The sequence below is a fragment of the Globicephala melas genome, chromosome 4 (genome assembly GCF_963455315.2).
Source record: "Globicephala melas chromosome 4, mGloMel1.2, whole genome shotgun sequence".
NCBI lineage: Eukaryota > Metazoa > Chordata > Mammalia > Artiodactyla > Delphinidae > Globicephala > Globicephala melas.
In genome coordinates, this window is record NC_083317.1 from 45,691,602 (window position 1) to 45,713,410 (window position 21,809).

Genomic DNA, 21,809 nt, shown 5'->3' on the forward strand with positions numbered 1-21,809 from the left:
GTTTATCCAATTAGAGAAAGTTTCCAAATAAATTATATTAGCTCAATTTTGGACAGTTTCCTAGAAAAATATAATCCTTGGAAAGTTTTGAAATAACTGAAAAAGTTGTATTAAGAAAATAGAATGAAGTATCCCAGAATTAGCCTGCCCATGAGGGAAGTCATAATAGAGAAAGAATTTGCCTTTAAATCTTTTGCACCCAAGAGGAAAATAAGTTTCTAGAACAGTATGTTATTCACAATAGAGAACCAAAACCAATGTTATTGGTAAACAAGCAGGACGTTATTTGTCTCTTCACCTGGCACGAAATAATTCAAATCATTTTAGTTCACTTTATGGTAAAATAAATGGCAAGACACTGAAAGTAATACACCGTTTAATTTATTTCCCTTAATTCAATCCCAGAAATCAAAATAGGATGGGAAATATTTCATACTTCCTATCAAGAACTTATCTCTAAATGGAATCTTTTTCACAAATACTCAACACAAAAGCATGCAAACTGTCAATCTACAAAATGAATGCTGATCATTGGAGGGTTTTCTACTTACCAAACATTTATTTAATACCCACTTGACCTGATTTACTTGGTTCAACCAAAGTTACTACAGATTGCTACGGGATACATAAATTTCATTCAGTTTTTTCACTCAATACCAAGTCTGTAAGCATCTTCAGTTGTTTTTAAATTGAGAGCCCTCATCCCTTCATGGATGTTTTTTCCCTTCTTTTGATATCCTCTTTTCAGAACCCAGGTAGCATAGTGTGTATAACTCTATTTTAACATCCATTACATTTATTATTTATTGTAGCTGCCATTTCACTGTTCCTACTATGCTGTGCACTCACTGATGGCAGGAATGTCATTTTGTATTCATTTTTTAGTACATAACACCAAATAAAATACCTAGTACATGTAGGAGGTCAATAAACATTTGGTGAACAAAGGTAACTAATTAAATACCTCCGAAAAGCTATGAAAGCTATAACTACGAGATGCTACTATTGAAGATTAATGTATTAATCTAACATTAGGATGGGAAGACTGAGTAATGTTTAGATTTTTTGTCCCCCCTTGGGGTCAATAACATATGAAACTTAATAGTAAAATAGGATGAAAGACTTGATTGGAGATGGAAGAAGGAGGCTCTTCATGGGAATCTCAGCTGTGTGAGTGACCATGGTGCCACCTTGATGCTGATAATTCTACCTCAGAGGGATTCAGCACTGTTAAGTAATCTAGCACTAAGGAACAGACTCTCCTGGAATTATTGTGATAGTCCAGCTTTATTCCTCAGTTAACTGCAGACAGTTTACATTTAGAAAGCAAGGAGAATCTAAATGAAGCATTTACAAAGCCCTTCCCTATGGAAACTGTATTTCCATACTCTGCATGCCTATGACTATTATTTTTCTTTAAATCTTTATTTGAGTATAATTGCTTTACAATACTGTGCTAATTTCTGCTGTATAACAAAGTGAATCAGCTATACGTATACATATATCCCCATATCCCCTCCCTCTTGCGTCTCCCTCCCACCCTCCCTATCCCACCCCTCTAGGTGGTCACAAAGCACTGAGCGGATCTCCCTGTGCTATGTAGCTGCTTCCCACTAGCTATTTATTTTACATTTGGAAGTGAATAAATGTCAATGCTACTCCGAGCTTAAACTTTCCGCTCCCCGTGTCCTCAAGTCCATTCTCTAGTAGGTCTGTGTCTTTATTCCCGTCCTGCCCCTATATTCTTCGTGACCATTTTTTCTTTTCTTTTTTTTAGATTCCATATATACGTGTTAGCATATGGTATTTGCTTTTCTCTTTCTGACTTACTTCACTCTGTATGGCAGACTCTAGGTCCATCCACCTCACTACAAATAACCAAATTTCGTTTCTATTTATGGCTGAGTAATATTATGTTGTATATAAGTGCCACATATTCCTTATCCATTCATCTGTTGAAGGACACCTAGGTTGCTTCCATGTCCTGGCTATTGTAAATAAAGCTGCATTGAACACTGTGGTACATGACTCTTTTTGAATTATGGTTTTCTCAGGGTATATGCCCAGTAGTGGGATTGCTGGATCGTATGGTAGTTCTATTTTTAGTTTTTTAAGGAACCTCCATACTGTTCTCCATAGTGGCTGTATCAATTTACATTCCCACCAACAGTGCAAGAGGGTTCCCTTTTCCCAACATCCTCTCCAGCATTTATTGTTTGTAGATTTTTTGATGATGGCCATTCTGACTGGTGTGAGGTGATACCATATTGTAGTTTTGATTTGCACTTCTCTAATGATTAGTGATGTTGAGCATCCTTTCATGTGTTTGTTGGCAATCTGTATATCTTCTTTGGAGAAATGTCTATTTAGGTCTTCTGCCCATTTGTGGATTGGATTGTTTGATTTTTTGATATTGAGCTGCATGAGTTGCTTGTATATTTTGGACATAAATCCTTTGCCAGTTGCTTCGTTTGCAAATATTTTTTCCCATTCTGAGGGTTATCTTTTCGTCTTGTTTATGGTTTCCTTTGCCGTGCAAAAGCTTTTAAGTTTCATTAGGTCCCATTTATTTGTTTGTGTTTCCATTTCTCTAGGAGATGGGTCAAAGAGGATATTGCAGTGATTTATGTCATAAAGTGTTCTTCCTATGTTTTCCTCTAAGAGTTTGATAGTTTCTGGCCTTACATTTAGCTGTTTAATCCATTTTGAGTTTATTTTTGTGTATGGTGTTATGGAGTGTTCTAATTTCATTCTTTTACATGTAGCTGTCCAGTTTTCCCAGCACCACTTATTGAAGAGGCTGTATTTTCTCCATTGTACATTCTTGCCTCCTTTATCAAAGATAAGGTGACCATATGTGTGTGGGTTTATCTCTGGGCTTTCTATCCTGTTCAATTGATCTATATTTCTGTTTTTGTGCCAGTACCATACTGTCTTGAATACTGTAGCTTTGTAGTATAGTCTGTGGTCTGGGAGCTGATTCCTCCAGCTCCTTTTTTCTTTCTCAAGATTGCTTTAGCTATTCTGGGTCTTTTGTGTTTCCATTCAAATTGTGAAATTTTTTGTTCTAGTTCTGTGAAAAATGCCAGTGGTAGTTTGATAGGGATTGCATTGAATCTGTAGATTGCTTTGGGTAGTAGAGTCATTTTCACAATGTTGATTCTTCCAATCCAAGAACATGGTATATCTCTCCATCTGTTTCTATCATCTTTAATTTCTTTCATCAGTGTCTTATAGTTTTCTGCATACAGGTCTTTTTTCTCCTTAAGTAGATTTATTCCTAGGTATTTTATTCTTTTTTTTGCAATGGTAAAGTTTCCTTAATTTCTCTTTCAGATTTTTCATCATTAGTGTATAGGAATGCAAGAGATTTCTGTGCATTAATTTTGTATCCTGCTACTTTACCAAATGCATTGATTAGCTCTAGTAGTTTTCTGGAAACATCTTTAGGATTCTCTATGTATAGTATCATGTCATCTGCAAACAGTGACAGCTTTACTTCTTCTTTTCCAATTTGGCTTCCTTTTATTTCTTTTTCTTCTCTGATTGTGGTGGCTTCAACTTCCAAAACTATGTTGAATAATAGTGGTGAGAGTGGACACCCTTGTCTTGTTCCTGATTTTAGAAGAAATGGTTTCAGTTTTTCACCATGAAGAACGATGTTGGCTGTGTGTTTGTCATATATGGCCTTTATTATGTTGAGGTAAGTTCCCTCTATGACTACTTTCTGGAGGGTTTTTATCATAAATGGTGTTGAATTTTGTCAAAAGCATTTTCTGCATTTATTGAGAGGATCAAATGGTTTTTATCCTTCAGTTTGTTAATATGTTGTATCACATTGATTGATTTGTGCATATTGAAGAATCCTCGCTTCCTGGGATAAACCCCACTTGATCATGGTATATGATCCTTTTAATGTGCTGTTGGATGCTGTTTGCTAGTATTTTGTAGAGGACTTTTGCATCTATGTTCATCAGTGATATTGGTTTGTAGTTTTCTTTTTTTGTGACATCTTTGTCTGGTTTTGGTATCAGGGTGATGGTGGCCTCGTAGAACGAGTTTGGGAGTGTTCCTCCCTCTGCTATATTTTGGAAGAGTTTGAGAAGGATAGGTGTTAGCTCTTCTCTAAATGTTTGATAGAATTTACCTATGAAGCCATCTGGTCCTGGGCTTTTGTTTGTTGGAAGATTTTTATTCTTTTTTTTTTTTTGGCGGTACACGGGCCTCCCACTGCCGCGGTCTCTCCCGTTGCGGAGCACAGGTTCCAGATGTGCAGGCTCTGCGTCCACGGCTCATGGGCCCAGCCACTCCACAGCATGTGGGATCCTCCCGGACCAAGGCACGAACCCACGTCCCATGCATCGGCAGGCAGACCCTCAACCACTGCGCCACCAGGGAAGCCCTGTTGGAAGACTTTTAATCACAGTTTCAGTTTCAGTGCTTGTGATTAGTTGTTCATATTTTCTATTTCTTCCTGGTTCAGTCTCGGAAGTTTGTACTTTTCTAAGAATTTGTCCAATTTTGCCAGGTTGTCCATTTTATTGGCATAGAGTTGCTTGCAGTAGTCCCTCATGTTTCTTTGTATTTCTGCAGGATCAGTTGTTACTTCTTTTAAATTTCTAATTCTTTGATTTGAGTCTTCTGCTTTTTTTCTAGATGAGTCTGGCTAGTGGTTTATCAATTTTGTTTATCTTCTCAAAGAAACAGCTTTTAGTTTTATTGATCTTTGCTATCATTTCCTTTGCTTCTTTTTCATTTATTTCTGATCTGATCTTTATGATTTGTTTCTTTTTGCTAACTTTGGGGGTTTTTTTGTTCTTCTTTCTCTAATTGCTTTAGATGTAAGGTTAGATTGTTTATTAGAGATTTTTATTGTTTCTTCAGATAGGATTGTATTCCTATAAACTTCCCTCTTAGAAACGCTTTTGCTGCATCCCATAGGTTTTGGGTCATCGTGTCTTCATTGTCATTTGTTTCTAGGTATCTTTTGATTTCCTCTTTGATTTCTTCAGTGATCTCTTGGTTATTTAGTAGCGTATCATTTAGCCTCCATGTGTTTGTATTTTTCACAGATTTTTTCCTGTAATTGATATCTAGTCTCAGCGTTGTAGTTGGGAAAGATACGGGATATGATTTCAATTTTCTTAAATTTACCGTGGCTTAATTTGTGACCCAGGATATGATCTATCCTGGAGAATGTTCAATGAGCACTTGAGAAGAAAGTGTATTCTGTTGTTTTTGGATGGAATATCTTATAAATATCAATTAAGTCCATCTTTTTAATGTATCATTTAAAGCTTGTGTTTCCTTATTTATTTTCATTTTGGATGATCTGTCCATTGGTGAAAGTAGGGTGTTAAAGTCCCTTAGTATTATTGTGTTACTGTCGATTTCTCCTTTTTTGGCTGTTAGCATTTGCCTTATGTATTGAGGTGCTCCTATGCTGGATGCATAAATATTTACAATTGTTATATCTTCTTCTTGGATTGATCCCTTGATCATTACGTAGTATCCTTCTTTGTCTCTTATAACAGTCTTTATTTTAAAGTCTATTTTGTCTGATATGAGAATTGCTACTCCAGCTTTGATTTGCATTTACATGGAATATCTTTTTCCATCCCCTCACTTTCAGTCTCTATGTGTCCCTAGGTCTGAAGTGGGTCTCTTGTAGACAGCATATATACGGGTTTTGTTTTTGTATTCATTCAGCCAGTCTGTGTCTTTTGGTTAGAGCATTTAATCCATTTACATTTAAGGTAATTATCGATATATATGTTCCTATTACCATTTTCTTAATTGTTTTGTGTTTGTTTTTGTAGGTCTTTTCCTTCTCTTGTGTTTCCTGCCTAGAGAAGTTCCTTTAGCGTTTGTTGTTAAGCTGGTTTGGTGGTGCTGAGTTCTCTTAACTTTTGCTTGTCTGTAAAGGTTTTAATTTTCCTTCAAATCAGAATGAGATCCTTGCTGGGTAGAGTAATCTTGTTTGTAGGTTTTTCCCTTTCATCACTTTAAATATTTCCTGCCACTCCCTTCTGGCTTGTAGAGTTTCTGCTGAAAGATCAGTTGTTAACTTTATGGTTCCCTTGTATATTATTTGTCGCTTTTCCCTTGCTGCTTTTAATATTTTTTCTTTGTGTTTAATTTTTGATAATTTGATTAATATGTGTCTTGGTGTGTTTCTCCTTGGATTTATCCTACATGGGACTCTCTGCATTTCCTGGACTTGATCCACTATTTCCTTTCCCACGTTAGGGAAGTTTTCAACTAAAATCTCTTCAAATATTTTCTCAGACCCTTTCTTTTTCTCTTCTTCTTCTGGGACCCCTATGTTTCGAATGTTGGTGTGATTAATGTTGTCCCAGAGGTCCCTGAGACTGTCCTCAATTCTTTTCATTCTTTTTTCTTTATTCTGCTCTGCAGTAGTTATTTCCACTATTTTATCTTCCAGGTCACTTATCTGTTCTTCTGCCTCAGTTATTCTGTTTTTGATTCCTTCTAGAGAATTTTAAATTGCATTTATTATGTTGTTCATTATTGTTTGTTTGCTCTTTATTTCTTCTAGGTCTTTTTTAATACTTTCTTATATTTTCTCCATTCTATTTCCAAGATTTGCGATCATCTTTACTATCATTACTCTGACTTCTTTTTCAGATAGACTGCCTGTTTCCTCTTCATTTGTTTGGTCTGGTGGGTTTTTACCTTTCTTCTTTATCTGCTGCATATTTCTCTGTCTTCCCATTTTGCTTACTTTCTGTGTTTGGGGTCTCCTTTTCACAGGGTGCAGTTCGTAGTTTCCATTGTTTTTGGTGTCTGCCTCCAGTGGGTAAAGTTTGTTCAGGGGCTTGTGTAGGCTTCCTGGTGGAGGGGGCTGGTGCCTGTGTTCTGGTGGGTGGGGCTGGATCTTGTCTTTCTGATGGGCAGGGCTGCATCCAGTGCTGTGTTTTGGGGTGTCTGTGAACTTAGTATGATTTTAGGCAGCCTCTCTGCTAATGGGTGGCGTTGTGTTCCTGTCTTGCTAGTTGTTTGGCATGGGGCATCCAACACTGGAGCTTGCTGGCCGTTGGGTGGAGCTGGGTCTTAGCGTTGAGATGGAGATCTCTGGGAGAGCTCCCACCAGTTGATATTACATGGGGCCGGGAGGTCTCTGGTGGTCCAATGTCCTGAACTCGGCTCTCCCACCTCAGAGGCTCAGGCCTGATACCAGGCCAGAGCACCAGGACCCTGTCAGCCACACGGCTTCTGAAATGTAGTCACGTTCTCCATTTAATTTGCAACTCCTTGTAGAAAAATGATTAGCCAACAATAAAGACTGCAGCCGGGCAGCGCTCTCTGTCTCTGTCTGTCTCTCTGACTTGCTTTCTCTCTCTCTGTATACGGTCCAGATGTCTCAGTAACCCCTTACTGTCGCAAGGCTGTGTCCTTAAGGCAGCTTCTGGTGTGGGGGAGGCTAGCAGAATGTCGACTCTCATTGATGGAGCCAAATTCTCCTAAGACCTTAAACTCTTTCCTAGATGTGAATCAGTTAACTTTCAAATCTTCTTTGGGCCAAGAGAAGTGACTGGCTGACTCCAGTGTAGTCTAGTACCATCCAATTTATAGTTAAGAGTTGGTGGTTTTTATTGTTGTTTTTAACATAATCTGACTCCAAAACAAATTTTATCAACTGGGCTTTCCTCTTCACACGTAAATACTCCAGTAAAACAAATTAAATGTAATGTACACAATGGGAAATAAAATCCTTGAATAGGTGTCAATGACATGGTTGTTCTCCAGAATGATTCTACCAACCTGCCCTCCTAGTGATTTTCTTCTTTATCAGAGGTGAATCTGTGCTGAGGTTGCCTGTGCATCTTTCTTGCATGGAGTCCTCTTCTGAGTGTAGAGAAAAGGATGTCTGGTCCGTGTCAGTTGTACTGTCATGGTAACAACCATCGAAGGCCATGGCTTGAGCTGCATCAATACTGTACATTCCAGAAATCTGACAAAAAGACTTTTGTTAGTTAGTCATGAATATGGTTTTAGGAGTTGGAATTACAGTAAAAATCTAAACAATCAGATTTTAAAAATAGTTTCAATAAATACTAAGAATGTTTGCTTATTTTAAAGAATAGAATTCTGGTTTTGCTTCTGGTGTCTGATGAAAAGTCATTTTCATAATAAATGGAAAACATCATCTTAGACATCCATTTTTAATAGGGATTTAGAGAGAGAGAGATTTGAGCATTATACAAATAAATGTATCACAACTATAATTGTCAATGTTTTCTAATTTAGTCCAGGCCTGACAGACTGTTACACTCAATGTTTTTTTCCACAAAAGGGAACATTGTTTCAAGTTTTCCTCTTTGTTTCTGAGTAGTATGAATTGCTTGCCCTAAGTTTGTGTGTTGAAATTGAATATGATTTATCAGAAGAGCAATATAAGCAATTGGACTTGTTTTTCAATGTATTTTTCCTCTTTAGAGAAAACATAGCAGTACGCCTAATCAGTGTGGGGTTTTTGTCCCAAAACAGAACAATATCATCTGGTGATCCATTTTTGCTTGAATTTGGGGTGGAGATAGGGAATGATTTTAGCTGCTCCTTTAAAATGCAAATTGACCAAGCCTTCCCACTTTTGCTGAAAAGTACCTTTAAATGCTACTAACATAGCTCAATTAAACAACTTGAAATTAGTGTATTTTTTTGAAGGAGTGAGTTATCAATGCTTTCTGGCTCCATTGCTTGACTGAATCTAAACCACTGTTTTTCTTTAAGGTTTTACTCTGCGGGAGATAGTGGTTCTCCCTGATACAGAGCTGTGTCTAGGAAGCAGCTGTTACTAATTGCTTTCTGAGAAAACAAAATTTCTTTTTGATCTCTAGGGAAGCTAAAAAATGAACAAATATGGACAGGCTACTACTGGATGAAAGTATTCATTATTCAAATTGGAGGCTGCAGAGTAAATTCTGCCAAAATGTGTATGTGGTTCAATACTGACTCAAAAACCTAATATTTTACTGAATTCAAGAGACATAAGGACTATTTTGTGCAGTCAGTAAACTAACCAGGGACCCATACTCGAATTATGTTGTCCCTTTTTGTTTTAGTTGTAGAAACTTCTCATAGTAAAATGAAAATGGGTAAAATAAACATGAAACGACATTGAGACTGAATTACTAACCAACAGCCAATAATAACACTTATATCCAACTCTGAATCTGAGGATAGAATAACTATATACTGTCTCCTTGGTTTTCTTTCTCCATTATGATAATTTAGATCTATAAAATTGGTTAAACCTTGCAGTGCACAATTTACCAGTAGGCTGCTAATGTCCACAAGTTTGTAAGTTGGTTGTTCCAGTAGAAACAGTTTTAGAACTGGTCTTTAATTTTTCACTCCAGCTTACAAATAAGCACAAAGCTAAGGCATATTACATCTAAAGTACAGATTTGATGGTTTTAGACTGAGCTCTAAGTCCTAGAATTAGGAAAACATTTGGATGAAGAATAAGAAAGAAAATAGCTTCCTTTCTCCTTTCTGGGCAATGGTCAATACTAGGGACAAATTTTCCATGGACCTTACTGTTCTCCCATCTCTTGGTATCTGGGGGTGGTTGGGACGGGTGTGTGATGGTGGTGATTGTGGTGTTGGAAGGAAATGAGCTTTGCTTAACTTCATGATTTCATAGGGAGGAACTCCATAGCCTAACATTCCTGGTCTTTCTCATCATCCCTCAATCACTCTACCCTAGGGGTTTGGAAGAAGGAACTGGCATGTGTGTTTTTAGTCCTTTTGGAGTCACTTTAGGATCTGCATTGGTGTCCAGGTTTGTTTTCTGAAATAAGGTAAAGGAGACTGTCCTCACAGGGAAATCCTGAATTGTCTAGCTTCACCAGTGACCAAGAGAGTAAGTACACTGAATACAGCAATGAAATATTACTGGGACCCCCTGCTCACAGATCTAAGGCAATTTCTCTAAACTGTTTTACCAATAACAAAAGTAACATTATCACATCCATCTGTCTGGCTCCTACATCTCTCTCTCTCTCTCAGACTGGTTTCCCAACTCACATACAGAGGGGAGAGGTATCATTGATTAGCCCCCAATCATACAGACATATCTTTTTTCCCTGCATCTCACCAGAGCATCCCACCCCTTTAAAGATCTCTCATCTCAAACAGCCTGTTCCCACTATCCCTTTCAAAACTGCTACTCCTTCAGAGAATATGCTCTGGGCACTAATCACAATAAGAACATAACATTTGTGTAGCACTATATGGTATGCAAAAATGTTAAATGCATTTATTATATCATTTGATCTTCACAACAGCTCTGTGAGGTAATAGGGAAGAAATTCCACCATTTTGCAAAGGCAGAATGAGGTTTAGGAGACAGCCTGGCACACGGAGCTAGGATATTAGGTTTGGCATCACTTCTGACTCCAAATCTGTGCTCCTTCATTTGTACCACAAACATATGAAGGGCAAGTAGGACATTTCTTTGAGATAATTGCACCTTTGAAGGAGAATGCATAGAATGGTGGTTTCCAGAGGTTAGGAGGAGGGGGAAATGGGGAGTTGTTTAATGGGTACAGAGTTTCGATTTTGCAAGGTGAACACTTTCTGGAGATTGGTTGTATGGCAATGTGTATACTCTTAATACTATGAAACTGTACACTTAAAAACAATTAAGGGCTTCCCTGGTGGCACAGTGGTTGAGAGTCCGCCTGCCGATGCAGGGGACACGGGTTCGTGCCCCGGTCCGGGAAGATCCCACATGCCGCGGAGCGGCTGGGCCCGTGAGCCATGGCCGCTGAGCCTGCGCGTCCGGAGCCTGTGCTCCGCAACGGGAGAGGACACAACAGTGAGAGGCCCACGTAGCGAAAAAAAAAAAAAAAGAAAACAAAACAAAAACAATTAAGATGGCAACTTCTATGTTATGTATATTTTACTACAATTGAAAATAAAAAATAATTTTTAAAGTGAACAATGCTTATTAATTCAAAAGAATATCTTCTGGGGTACACAGAAGACTGTGAACAACCCGATCAAGTGAAAAAAACATGCAGGTAGTGTGAGCACATGTGCTTTGTGGTGGGGTGGGTGGAGGTGGCGAGTCAGAGGACTAGCTAGAGGTGGCCGAAATTACTACAGTGCCTCTGTCGTGGGTTCACCACTCCCCACGTGAAAACAAAACAAAACAAAATAACACAAGAACAAAATTCTTCTCCTCATCGCACATTTATCTCTTTCACTTCACAGCTTATCTAATCATGGCTCTTCACAGTGTGGCTATGGACTGGCAGCAGCCAGGGCTTAGAAATGCAGACCCTCAGCTCCCACCCCAGACCTACTGAATGAAAATCTTAACAAATCCCAGGTGATGCGTACATGCCGATTACGGCACACTCGTCTAAAAGCTCCTGATTTTCTCACGCCTGCATAGCGGTCACTGTGGGTATGTATGTGACAGAGACTCATACTTCCATGCTGTCAACAAAAGAAACTAAAGCATCTGCAATGAAGCAAAATCAGGTTCTATTACAGCTTTGACTCAAAGGATATGAAATAAAAGACTGAAGTAGCATTACAGGAGATCTGAACTGCGATTGCAGCTCTGCTGGCTCTGGATCTTTCGGCAAATCACCAGAGATCATCATCTCCGCAAGGCCTACATAATGGAGTTGATATGAGGGCTCGGTTCCAGAAGAGGATATACAAATGCTCTGAAAAGTATGAAATACTCTCACTAGAAGTATAAATAAATATTAAATAATGTTTTGGGTGTGTATAAATAGTCATTATAAGAATTTCGTAAACCGGTGTGAATATATCACATTAAAATTGCACATATATATATATACACATATACACACACACATATATAGCAAACAAATTAATTTGATCAGTTAGGTTTATGAAGTAAAATATCATGTGTCAGTTCTCGTAATAACAGGAAGTTGGTGCCCCACCCCTTTGTGAAATGAAGCAGGGAGAGAGCAATCTATCCAGATTGACAATGTCACAAGGAACAGGTGATAACATTTAGGCCGAGAAGGTACCTTATTCCCAGTACACTGTGAAGAGAAGAACCTTCCCTTGTGCTCTACCACTCTCCCGAGTGACTAGAAAAGAAAAGTAAATCCTAGCTCTTGGTGGAGATCGATCATTGATTGGTTGAGAGCACAGCCTTTGGAGTCAGGGTGCTGCAGAAACAAATCCTGATTCCTCTTAAGCTGTGTGACCTTGGTCAAGTTACTCCCCCATCTGCTCCTATTTCACCTCCGTAAAATGAAGGTGATAAAGTACCAACCTCTTGGAGTTACTCTGAGAATTAAAAGACATAATATGTTGGATGGTTAGCACAATGCCAATATATAAGAAACACTCATTAAATGTTAGCTATTATTATTATCATCATCATCATCTACTTGAAAGGATGTGATTTGTACATCAACCCCTTCTTTTCAAGGGTTAGAGTCAGTGGAGGGGAGCACACTGAGAGAAATTCCTCACACAGAAAATCTCTTGGCAAAGGTGAATGAGGATGCTGAGGAAACCAACCAGCACAGAGCAGAAAGAATAAAGTTCAATAATTGTCATCACCCCATAAACTTGCATCTTGCCAAGGCACATGGACTTCACACAAGGGTTGCAATGCTGTCAGGAGAGGGCATAGATGAGGGTAGTCTTTTTCACATTCCGGAAAGGATACAACAGTCAAAAGAAGGCAATACCTTCCCTGTCTTCACTGTGGTGAGGTAGTTCACGGCTGCATACTCAAGGACTGACGGGAAGACAAAGAGGGAGCTAACCCACAGGTACACGTCCACGGCCTTGACGTAGGACACCTGGGCATGGAGGCGCACACCCCAGAGAGGATCGTGGACATGGTCAGCACCATGATTCCTGCCATTTGAGAACAGTGATGAGTTCAGTGACATAACCATTCAGCTCCAGGTGCTGGTGCTGGAAGACACCAGGGGATACATTTCCAGATTGATACCTGGCGATCAAAGGCGTGTGTGTGTGGACGGAATCCCAGCATGTTAACCTAGTACACGGCTTGAGCCTAAGCAAGAAACTCTGCTTGGATTTCTCTTTCCATCTCATTTTCTCACCGTCACCTCCATTGTCTGTGACGTCTCCTTCCCTCCAGCTAAAGTCTCCACGGAGTCAGACTTGTCTTTAAGGATCCATTGCTTCCCACCCTCAGTTGGGCCTCTTCTAACCATCCCAGGAAGGTAATAATGTATTCAAGTTTTAAAAATTCTTCTGAGAAAGAAATTCTAAAACCATTTCCACTACCCTTCCCCATCATTTCACAACTTCTACTGTTCAGAAAGCGTCTTCATGTCAATCTTTAATCTTTCATTTGTCAGGGAGTGATCTTTAGCAGCATTAAAGATTGCTTTCTCTGTATTTTTCTTTCATATAGAACACTTACAAGCCATCGTTATTGGTATCACTTTGCCCCTGGTTACTGAAACTACAATTCAGTTGAGATTCAGAACGGAAGTGTGTTAGTGGAGGCTGGGTTCAGTGTAAATATTTACTAAGCAACTGCTAAATGCCACTTACTTTCTGCGCCTCCCCTCCCTTTCCCTTGTTGTCCAGTACTCCTACCACTTTCCTTCTCTTCCCTTCCTCTCCCTGACCACTGCCTTCCCCTTCCCTTTCCTTTTCTTCTCTTCCTTTCCCTTCTTTAATCCCTGCCATGGGCGTCAGAGGTAACGAGATCAATGTTCTGGGGGACAATGGAGAAAGAGGTGACTCTGAGACTTCCTTAATAAAATGCCAGCCTTGGGGAGGGCTACTCTGTGTCTACACTAATTTCTCAGAGGCATACTGCAAGAGTACTGCCTGGAGAGAAAGTAAAGTATTGTAAATATTTGAAATGTACACTGGCTGGCATGGTTTTATTTATTAACTTCCCACCAGGGGAGTGCAGATGGAATCCTTAATGATTTTTATAAGTTGTGAGGACACTTTAATGTTAACAGACAGAGTCCCGAACAGCAGGAGGAGCACTGCGATTTACTCCTAAATGTACAGACACAGCACGTGGACAGCTTTCACCCGCACGTTTCTACCTTTTCCACAAATTCTATAATTCTGCGAGGTTCTCCTCTGAGGGAGGCCCGTATCAAAGACAATGACAGTGCTACAGAGCTACTCAATTTCAAATTAAGTTTTTCCTTTGGATGACCCAAACCAATGCCATTTGGCAATTTGATAGTCACCATAGGAGGGCCTGGAATCTCACCTTCACACTGCTTTGAACTCCAGAATAAGAAACCTAGAAGCTTCTCTAGCACTTACCATGAAATGCAGGCCACTGACCCACTGAGTCTCAGGTTTCCCCACCAATGGTAATATCAATAATCTGCATCTCAGTGGAGGCTGCTTGCATTCCTTGCTACATAAACATGGAGATGTGAACTTTTTATTAATGGATCAGGTGTATGTATAGCTGAAGCTGAGATTAATAAATAAAACTTGCTTGCCTTTATTGAATGTTTACCCGCCACAAACCTAGGTAAATATTAACCACATGTTGCAGAGGAGAGTGGCTAATGAGCCTGAGTTTGGTCAGGAGCAGGACTGAAACCTTTCTCTCTGAGCGTAGAACCATGCTCTTTTCATGCAAACCTGTGGCCTCTCATTCTGAACCTGTAGAGGAAACTTCCTTTTGTTTTGGTTTGGTTTGTTTGTTTTTGCGGTACACGGGCCTCTCTCTGTTGCGGCCTCTCCCGTTGCGGAGCACAGCCTCCAGACGCGCAGGCTCAGCGGCCATGGCTCACGGGCCCAGCCGCTCCGCGTCATGCGGGGTCCTCCCGGACCGGGGCACGAACCCGCGTCCCCTGCATCGGCAGGCGGACCCTCAACCACTGCGCCACCAGGGAAGCCCTCCTTTTGTTTTTAAGATTATAAACCAATTTCTATATATGGCGTATCTCTGAGACAAGATGCTGTAAAATTGAGTGTAGAATTGTGTCAGGAAGCATGAAGGTACTTTGTGCTCTACAAGAGGCCAAAAGTCTTACCCTGTCAGGATTTCCCAGGTAAAACCGTGAAAACTGTGAAAATCCTAAATGAACATTCCTATTTAGGAATGTTTACCTCATTTGTTCAAAAATGTTGAAATGTTTTCTCTTACTGGTTTTCTAAGATATGGAAGATAGAACTTGATTTTTTTTCAGTGAACAGTAACATGAAGCTTAATGGACAAAATAAGGGTTTAGAAAAAACACACAGATACATGCTCTTGTCATGTATTTTAAATTGATGACTGTTGGGTCAATAAAAGGGAATTGCATTATCTATATTTGCCAGACAGCAATAAACTAGCAGTCATTTTCTTTAGAAAGGTGCTTAGTCCAACTAATTTTTGGTAGCTTTATTTATTTTTAAACCAGCATTCTAGACTTTCCTCTTTAAAAGGAGCAAACAGAGAGAGGGAGAGACAGGGAGACTGGGGAGAAGGGAATGTTGAGTACAGGGAGTAAGGGGTGAGAAAACTGATATATAAATTCCTAAAGCAATAGGACTTGGAGTGAGGAGTATTACAGCTACATTAACCACACTTGTCTTGAGCCACCCCTTAGAAATACATTAACCTTGACAAACTGTATTCATTCCAAGCCCATTAAAGTTAACATCTCAATAAAGGAGTTTTGAATTATAGGAAGTGACCATTTAGTCAAAGAAAGGTCCTGTGTTGGGATTAGAGGACTATTTTCCCACCTACTGAGATTGCTATGCATAGTTAGGAAAGTGTTAAGAGGCAATAGTTAGTCTGGCTTCTGGGACTCAACTTCCCTGAGCCTCGCAGTTTCGCTCACCATATTAATTCTTAAGGACACATATGAGATCCAAAGAGCCCTGCAGTTAGGGGAGAATTATTCATCTATCTTTGTGTTTCATTGGCTATCTTTTGCCATATATGATGGAGAGGTTCCTTGACCTGTGTGAAAGCAGTAGGGCCTGCAGACGTCGCTTAGAACTACTGAGTCAGTTCACCCCTTCAGTGGCTGTGTGGTGGGGAGCTCTTTTGAAGGAATAGGTGTCTACATTCATCTTTAAATGAGCAAAAACATTTTCCCTGTAGGCCTAGGCAGAAGAAAAATATTAAGTGATGTGAGGGAGAGAAACACAGGCTGGATATCCAAATACCACTCTATGGCCAGAAAGTAACAACCATTATTCCACAAAGGTGGTGCCAGAGCCCGTGGCACAGAAGTTCTGGTTACTTCTATAATGGTAAAATGAATAGCTCCTAAGTATTTACTTTTCCAGGTATACGGGATATCCTCTGTTAGACATTTTGCTTTATGAATGACTACATGCCTGAAAGTTTTAGTTGCCTTTCTCTGCCATGTTTATTTCCTGATAAATGACCCCATTACTTCATACATTGTACATGAATGGCATACCCCAGCAGAGGGGTCAAAACAGGAACGATGGAGACAAGGAAAGAAGGAGGGAGGTAGAAAGGAGAGGAGAACCCTCCATGAGGGTTAAAACATCCTTGAACAGCTTGTAATAGCCTCACACCAGATCGAATAGAAACATAGAATGGTATTTTAACCCATTACACATTCCAAGTTATGACAGCTATTGTCTCTTATGAGAAGTGTCTAGACACAATTGATACTTTTGTGCTGTTCAGCTTCCATTGTTCTCTATCTGAAATGTGACAAATGTGGAAGGGTCTTAACCAGCAAATGATTCATCCTCAATCAGCAAATGAACCCAAATGTGGAAGAGTCTTAATGAATCATCATTGTTTTCAGTTAGTAGCTAAAATACAGTTATTGAAAACATGGTGGGCTAAATACTGGTAGTTTAACAACTATGTATTGAGCACAAAATATGTGCAGGACACTGTGCCAGTCACGTAGGGACAGAAAAGAGGATAATAATGATCCTTTTCCTTAAGAAACTCATATTCTAATAGAGGAGACAAGAAGAGCTACCAACCCATCCCATAGCCGAACATGAAATAGAGGAAGTAGGGGTCTCAGGAGAGATACAAAGTGCTATGTGGTCCAAAGATGGGAGAGACCATATCTGCCTGGAACCATCAGTAAAGGCTTCTGGCTGTATAGAAATGGCTGAATTTGACAGAGAAAGACAGGTAGGGAGGGCATTCCAGGCAGAGTGAGAGCCAGAACAAATGTATACGCAGATAGGCATGAGGGCCTGTTTGAGAACATTGAACATTCAAATTGGTTGAAGCTTATTAGGGCTAGTATGTTGAGGCAGGAGTATGATTGAAAATTTAGCAAATAAAAATACAGAACACTCAGTTATATTTCAATTTCAGATGAACAATGAGCAGTGTTTTAGTATCAGTATGTCCCATACAATATTTGGGATAGACTTAAACGAAAACATTATTTGGTGCTTATCTAAAACACAGATTTAACCAAGTGTCCTGTATTTTATCTGGCAACCCTCAAGGGACACCTTGGATTCCAAGTTGAGTGTATTTACTCCAATGGCATTTGAGATGAGAGTATTGTGATCACATTTGCGTTTTAGAGATATCACTCTGGTCATAGGGTTGAACTGGGGCAAGAAGAGAAGGAGGTGAAATAAACTATTACAAGGCCTCTGCAAGCCCAAACTACATCTTTGTACAAATTAGTAAGAGGTGCCCCTTCCTCTGGAGGACGTCACCCCAAACCATGTCCCATGGAACTTGGGCTGGATTTCTGCTCCCTACTCCTCACTGGGTGCACTGAAAAATTAGGAGTTTGGGATTCACAGATACACGCTACTATATATAAAATAGATAAACAGCAAGGACTTACTATATAGAACAGGTTACTATACATAATATCTTGCAATAACCTGTAATGGGAAGGAATCTGAATCACTTTGCTGTACACCTGAAACTAACACAACATTGTAAATCAACTATACGTCAATACAAAAAAGGTTTTTTTAAACAGAGGGCAAAAACAAAAAACAAAAAACAAAAAAACAACAGAGGGCAAAGTATCTTTGAAAGAACTTGAAGGTGGTAGGAAGGAAAAGCCTGAGAGGATAGCGGTGTTCTAGGAATACTACAGTTCTATTAAAAAGGAGAGGGACACTTCTTATTTGTATATTATTTTACATAAATCTGCATAGCAATTTCCTAACCCTGAGGAATCGGATGTAGACACAAGAAGCACAGAATTTCAGGGGCGACTTAAATGGATTTCAGTGTTCTCCATTCACCCACCCTGCCCTGGAACCAGCGTTTACTGCTGTCATTTTCAAAGTATAAGAGTTGAGCAGTCAGCTTCAGGGATCCTATTGAAAATCATATCCATAAACCTTTAGAGACTGAATACCCTTCTCATTCTGTCTCGAGGGCTGGAAATAGGCCTTTAGTCTCCTCTTTTGGGTCTACACTGCCCTACTGAGGTCAGGGCCAGGCTGCTCTGATGTGAAGGAACAGCTACAATAATTTAATTACTCATTCAGATAGTATGTTTCCTCTTGAAGACATTCAAGCCTCAAATGCTTGTAGATTGAAGCTTTTAATAGGGGAAAGAGGTGAACAAATTATTAATATTAATGACGATTTATGTCTTTCAAATGATCTTTTGAAGTATGCATATAATTTGTGAACATTAACTTAGAAATCACCCTTTCTGGAATGAATTGCGTGATAATTACAATGATTATGAACCACTTATGACAATCTTCTCTCTAGTTAGAGCATTACAGGTGAAAGAACAAAATCAACCAAAATGATAGAGTTCTGCCCCAAACCAGCTAAGAAGGCAGGTGGGATTGACTCTTGGGTTCCCACTAAGTAACATGTTATCTAAGTGCTTAGCTTGGCAACTCCACTTTGTAAGGACTCAATAACTGCTAAGTGAGTCTGAAATCATTCCCATAAATCTGTATGTGTGACAGTGCCAATATAACATATGTAGATAGAGGAGATAATATACCTGTTAATGAGGCTGGACATGTTTCTCCACCTGAAATCTCTTGCCCACTAATGTGTCACCATACCTAAAATTCCACTGCAGCTGATTCTGATTTTAGCGTTTAGATTACGCCCTTATTTCTAACTAGTGCTCATGTTTCCAAATTCAAACATCCCCTTCTCCAAGAAGTAATTTATTAAGGTACCAGTAGTATAGTGTGAATTGGTTTGAATTGAAATCTTCTGTGATGTACGGGTTTGTCAGGGGAAGTGAAATGAACTTGGGCAAGGGATAGGGAGGTTTTCCTGAAAGGGAGAAGAGAGACATTTATAAAGTGAGGCTGTTTATGCTTCATAATTTCACCCTCTCTCCTTACTATCATCCAGCTTTGGTCAGTTGGTGCAGCCTTCATACCTAATGTCTGGATTCCCGAGGAAAGAGTCCAACTACAATTTGCCCTTGAGGCTGTCAAGCCAAATACTGTAACCTGAGCCCACATCAGTAACTATCCCTACTAAACCATCAGTCTCTTTCCCTCTCCACTTACCACCCTTTTTATTTACCTTCCTCGACATTTCTCCCATATTAACATTTCACAAAGGTGTGGAAAGACTTACCCTCTTGCATGAACAGCTCTCTGGTCAATCTAAAATGAAACCCAGGAAAGCATTACCATCAACACAGCCGGGAGACAGGTTTGCAGCACGAAGAAGAAAATATGCCTCCTTAGCACAAAGTTGATGAAAAGCCTGTGTACCAACCTGTGAGAAAAAGCCAAAGTTTTCATCAGAACAGGCTTCTTCACGGAAACCCCACACTTAGTGAAACAACCTGCTTCTTTAGACTCCAAGCTCTTAGGGAACATGGAACTTAACACACTCACCCTTGTTTACCCAGCATTGGCATAGGACCTGGGCCTGGCACTCCATCCAATGTTTGTTGAACTAACTGAACTGCAGTCTGTTTAATTATCTGACTCAAAGATCCTCTTTTAAATTTCATACCTGCTGTTCAGGGATGAATGGTAATTACATTTTATGGGATGGCCTTTAAAGACCTTTCTCCAAAATATACTGTGTTTGCAGTGTTTCTGCAGGTGAGAAGGTCTTCAGTACATGGCTAATGACTGATGCAATAGCCAATACACTATTTATTAGCTATAACAAATGAAATGAAATATTTTATGTGAAGGAAAAGATTCACAGTAGCTACTAGGTCACTGGATTCCAAGTTAGGATCCAGACAGCTAGGGATTCAAAGAAGAGCTAGGGGGAGGGAGTATCCGTAAACTATTTTTTATTATTTCAAAGTTTCACGGGTACCATTAATTTATCTATGATAAGTCTGCCAAAAAGTAGCCAAATGATGTTCTTTTGCTTGTTGTTGGAATTATATAAACTCACGTTGGTAATATTGATTAATTTGTGCTGATCAAAAGTACAAATTGTAGTCACATCCACACACATTTTGTTCAGGTTTCCCTTTTCACATTGGCTGCAAGGAAGTTTAAAGCCATATTTTTGGACCATCTATAGGACTTCTCTGAGTGCCATTCTCTAATAACCACATATATTCTATAACATAACTTACCCTTATTTTACATTTTTCTTTCTCACACATTTCTGATTCATATCATGCTTTATTTCACAATAGCTGTGATGTCAATCTTATTAAACCTTTTCTAAAATAAGGCAGTGAATAATGAAATGATAAAAATGAAAGTACACCTTTTATAAATAAGTGGTAAGATTAATTTTTCTATGATAAATGCAGTTTACTTTGAGACAAAATTATTCAAATCACAGAGACTATAGGTCAAAATAATAAATAAAACTAAATCATAGATGTTGCAAAGTTGGAGAACTCTTCTACTTCCTCAGTAGTAATTTCTTAGGTAACTCAAGATGGCAAACCTATTTAGACAGATTAGGTAAATATTTAGGCACTTAGTCTAAGATATACTCCTAGTCAATCCACACCGAATTGGCAGACTGCATGCCTAATATTCTACTCTTTTTTTTTTTTTTTTTTTTTTTTGCGGTAGGCGGGCCTCTCACTGTTGTGGCCTCTCCCGTTGCGGACCACAGACTCCGGACGCGCAGGCTCAGCGGCCATGGCTCATGGGTCCAGCCGCTCCGCGGCACGTGGGATCTTCGCGGACTGGGGCACGAACCCGTGTCCCCTGCATTGGCAGGCGGACTCTCAACCACTGCACCACCAGGGAAGCCCAATATTCTACTCTTAATTAACTGCTGGTTACCCTTCTCTTTCCTACTCGTTCTGAGTTTCTCTCACCATCAGTTGATACGTTTCAGGAACACCAAACAATTTCATTACCAAGGCTAATAAAAGATACACTACATAGTGCATTCTAAAGTAAAAATATACATTTGTTAAGCTACTCATTGTCTTGTATTACCCATGTCACAGTCCACTTCATTATGGTTTGCAATTGAGAATTTTGATTATGGTTGTAGAGTGAAATAATAGCATCTCTGACGTTATAACTTCATATAATTATTGTGAGATTAAAAGAGATAAGGAAAAGCTGTGAAAGTACTTCATAAAGAAAGACATTAATGCATATGGTTTTAAGTCTTGAAATATATTTAGGTAACGAGGTCCTTTCTTTACTCATAATTTTCTGAATTTTTTTTTTTTTTTTTGCAACCCAGCAGGAGAAATGTTGCTCTGTCTTGCTGTTCTTCTGGGAAGGGGAGACTAGGGATGGTTTTGTTGTTGAAGCTGTAGCCAAGAAGAGCTCCCTTTACCAACCAGGAAAGGTAGTGCTGCTTTGAAAAGTTGTGGAGCCCTCACTTTGGGTAGTGCAATAAATAGAGTGTGAGTCCATTTTTCATATTTGACTTCTGATAACTTTCTAGCCCCACTTCC

At 39.4% G+C, this 21,809-nt stretch overlaps 1 protein-coding gene across 1 annotated transcript in view; it reads right to left on the reverse strand.

Moving 5' to 3' along the window:
* Nucleotides 1-7,674: 7,674 nt before the first annotated feature.
* GABRR3 (gamma-aminobutyric acid type A receptor subunit rho3) overlaps nucleotides 7,675-21,809 on the reverse strand; it is a 62,600-nt gene continuing 48,465 nt past the window's right edge. The window contains 7 exon segments of the mRNA XM_070045372.1: nucleotides 7,675-7,810; nucleotides 7,812-7,975; nucleotides 12,720-12,835; nucleotides 12,838-12,891; nucleotides 17,415-17,422; nucleotides 19,535-19,670; nucleotides 19,673-19,678. Of these exon segments, the coding sequence (XP_069901473.1) occupies nucleotides 7,675-7,810; nucleotides 7,812-7,975; nucleotides 12,720-12,835; nucleotides 12,838-12,891; nucleotides 17,415-17,422; nucleotides 19,535-19,670; nucleotides 19,673-19,678 (620 nt within the window).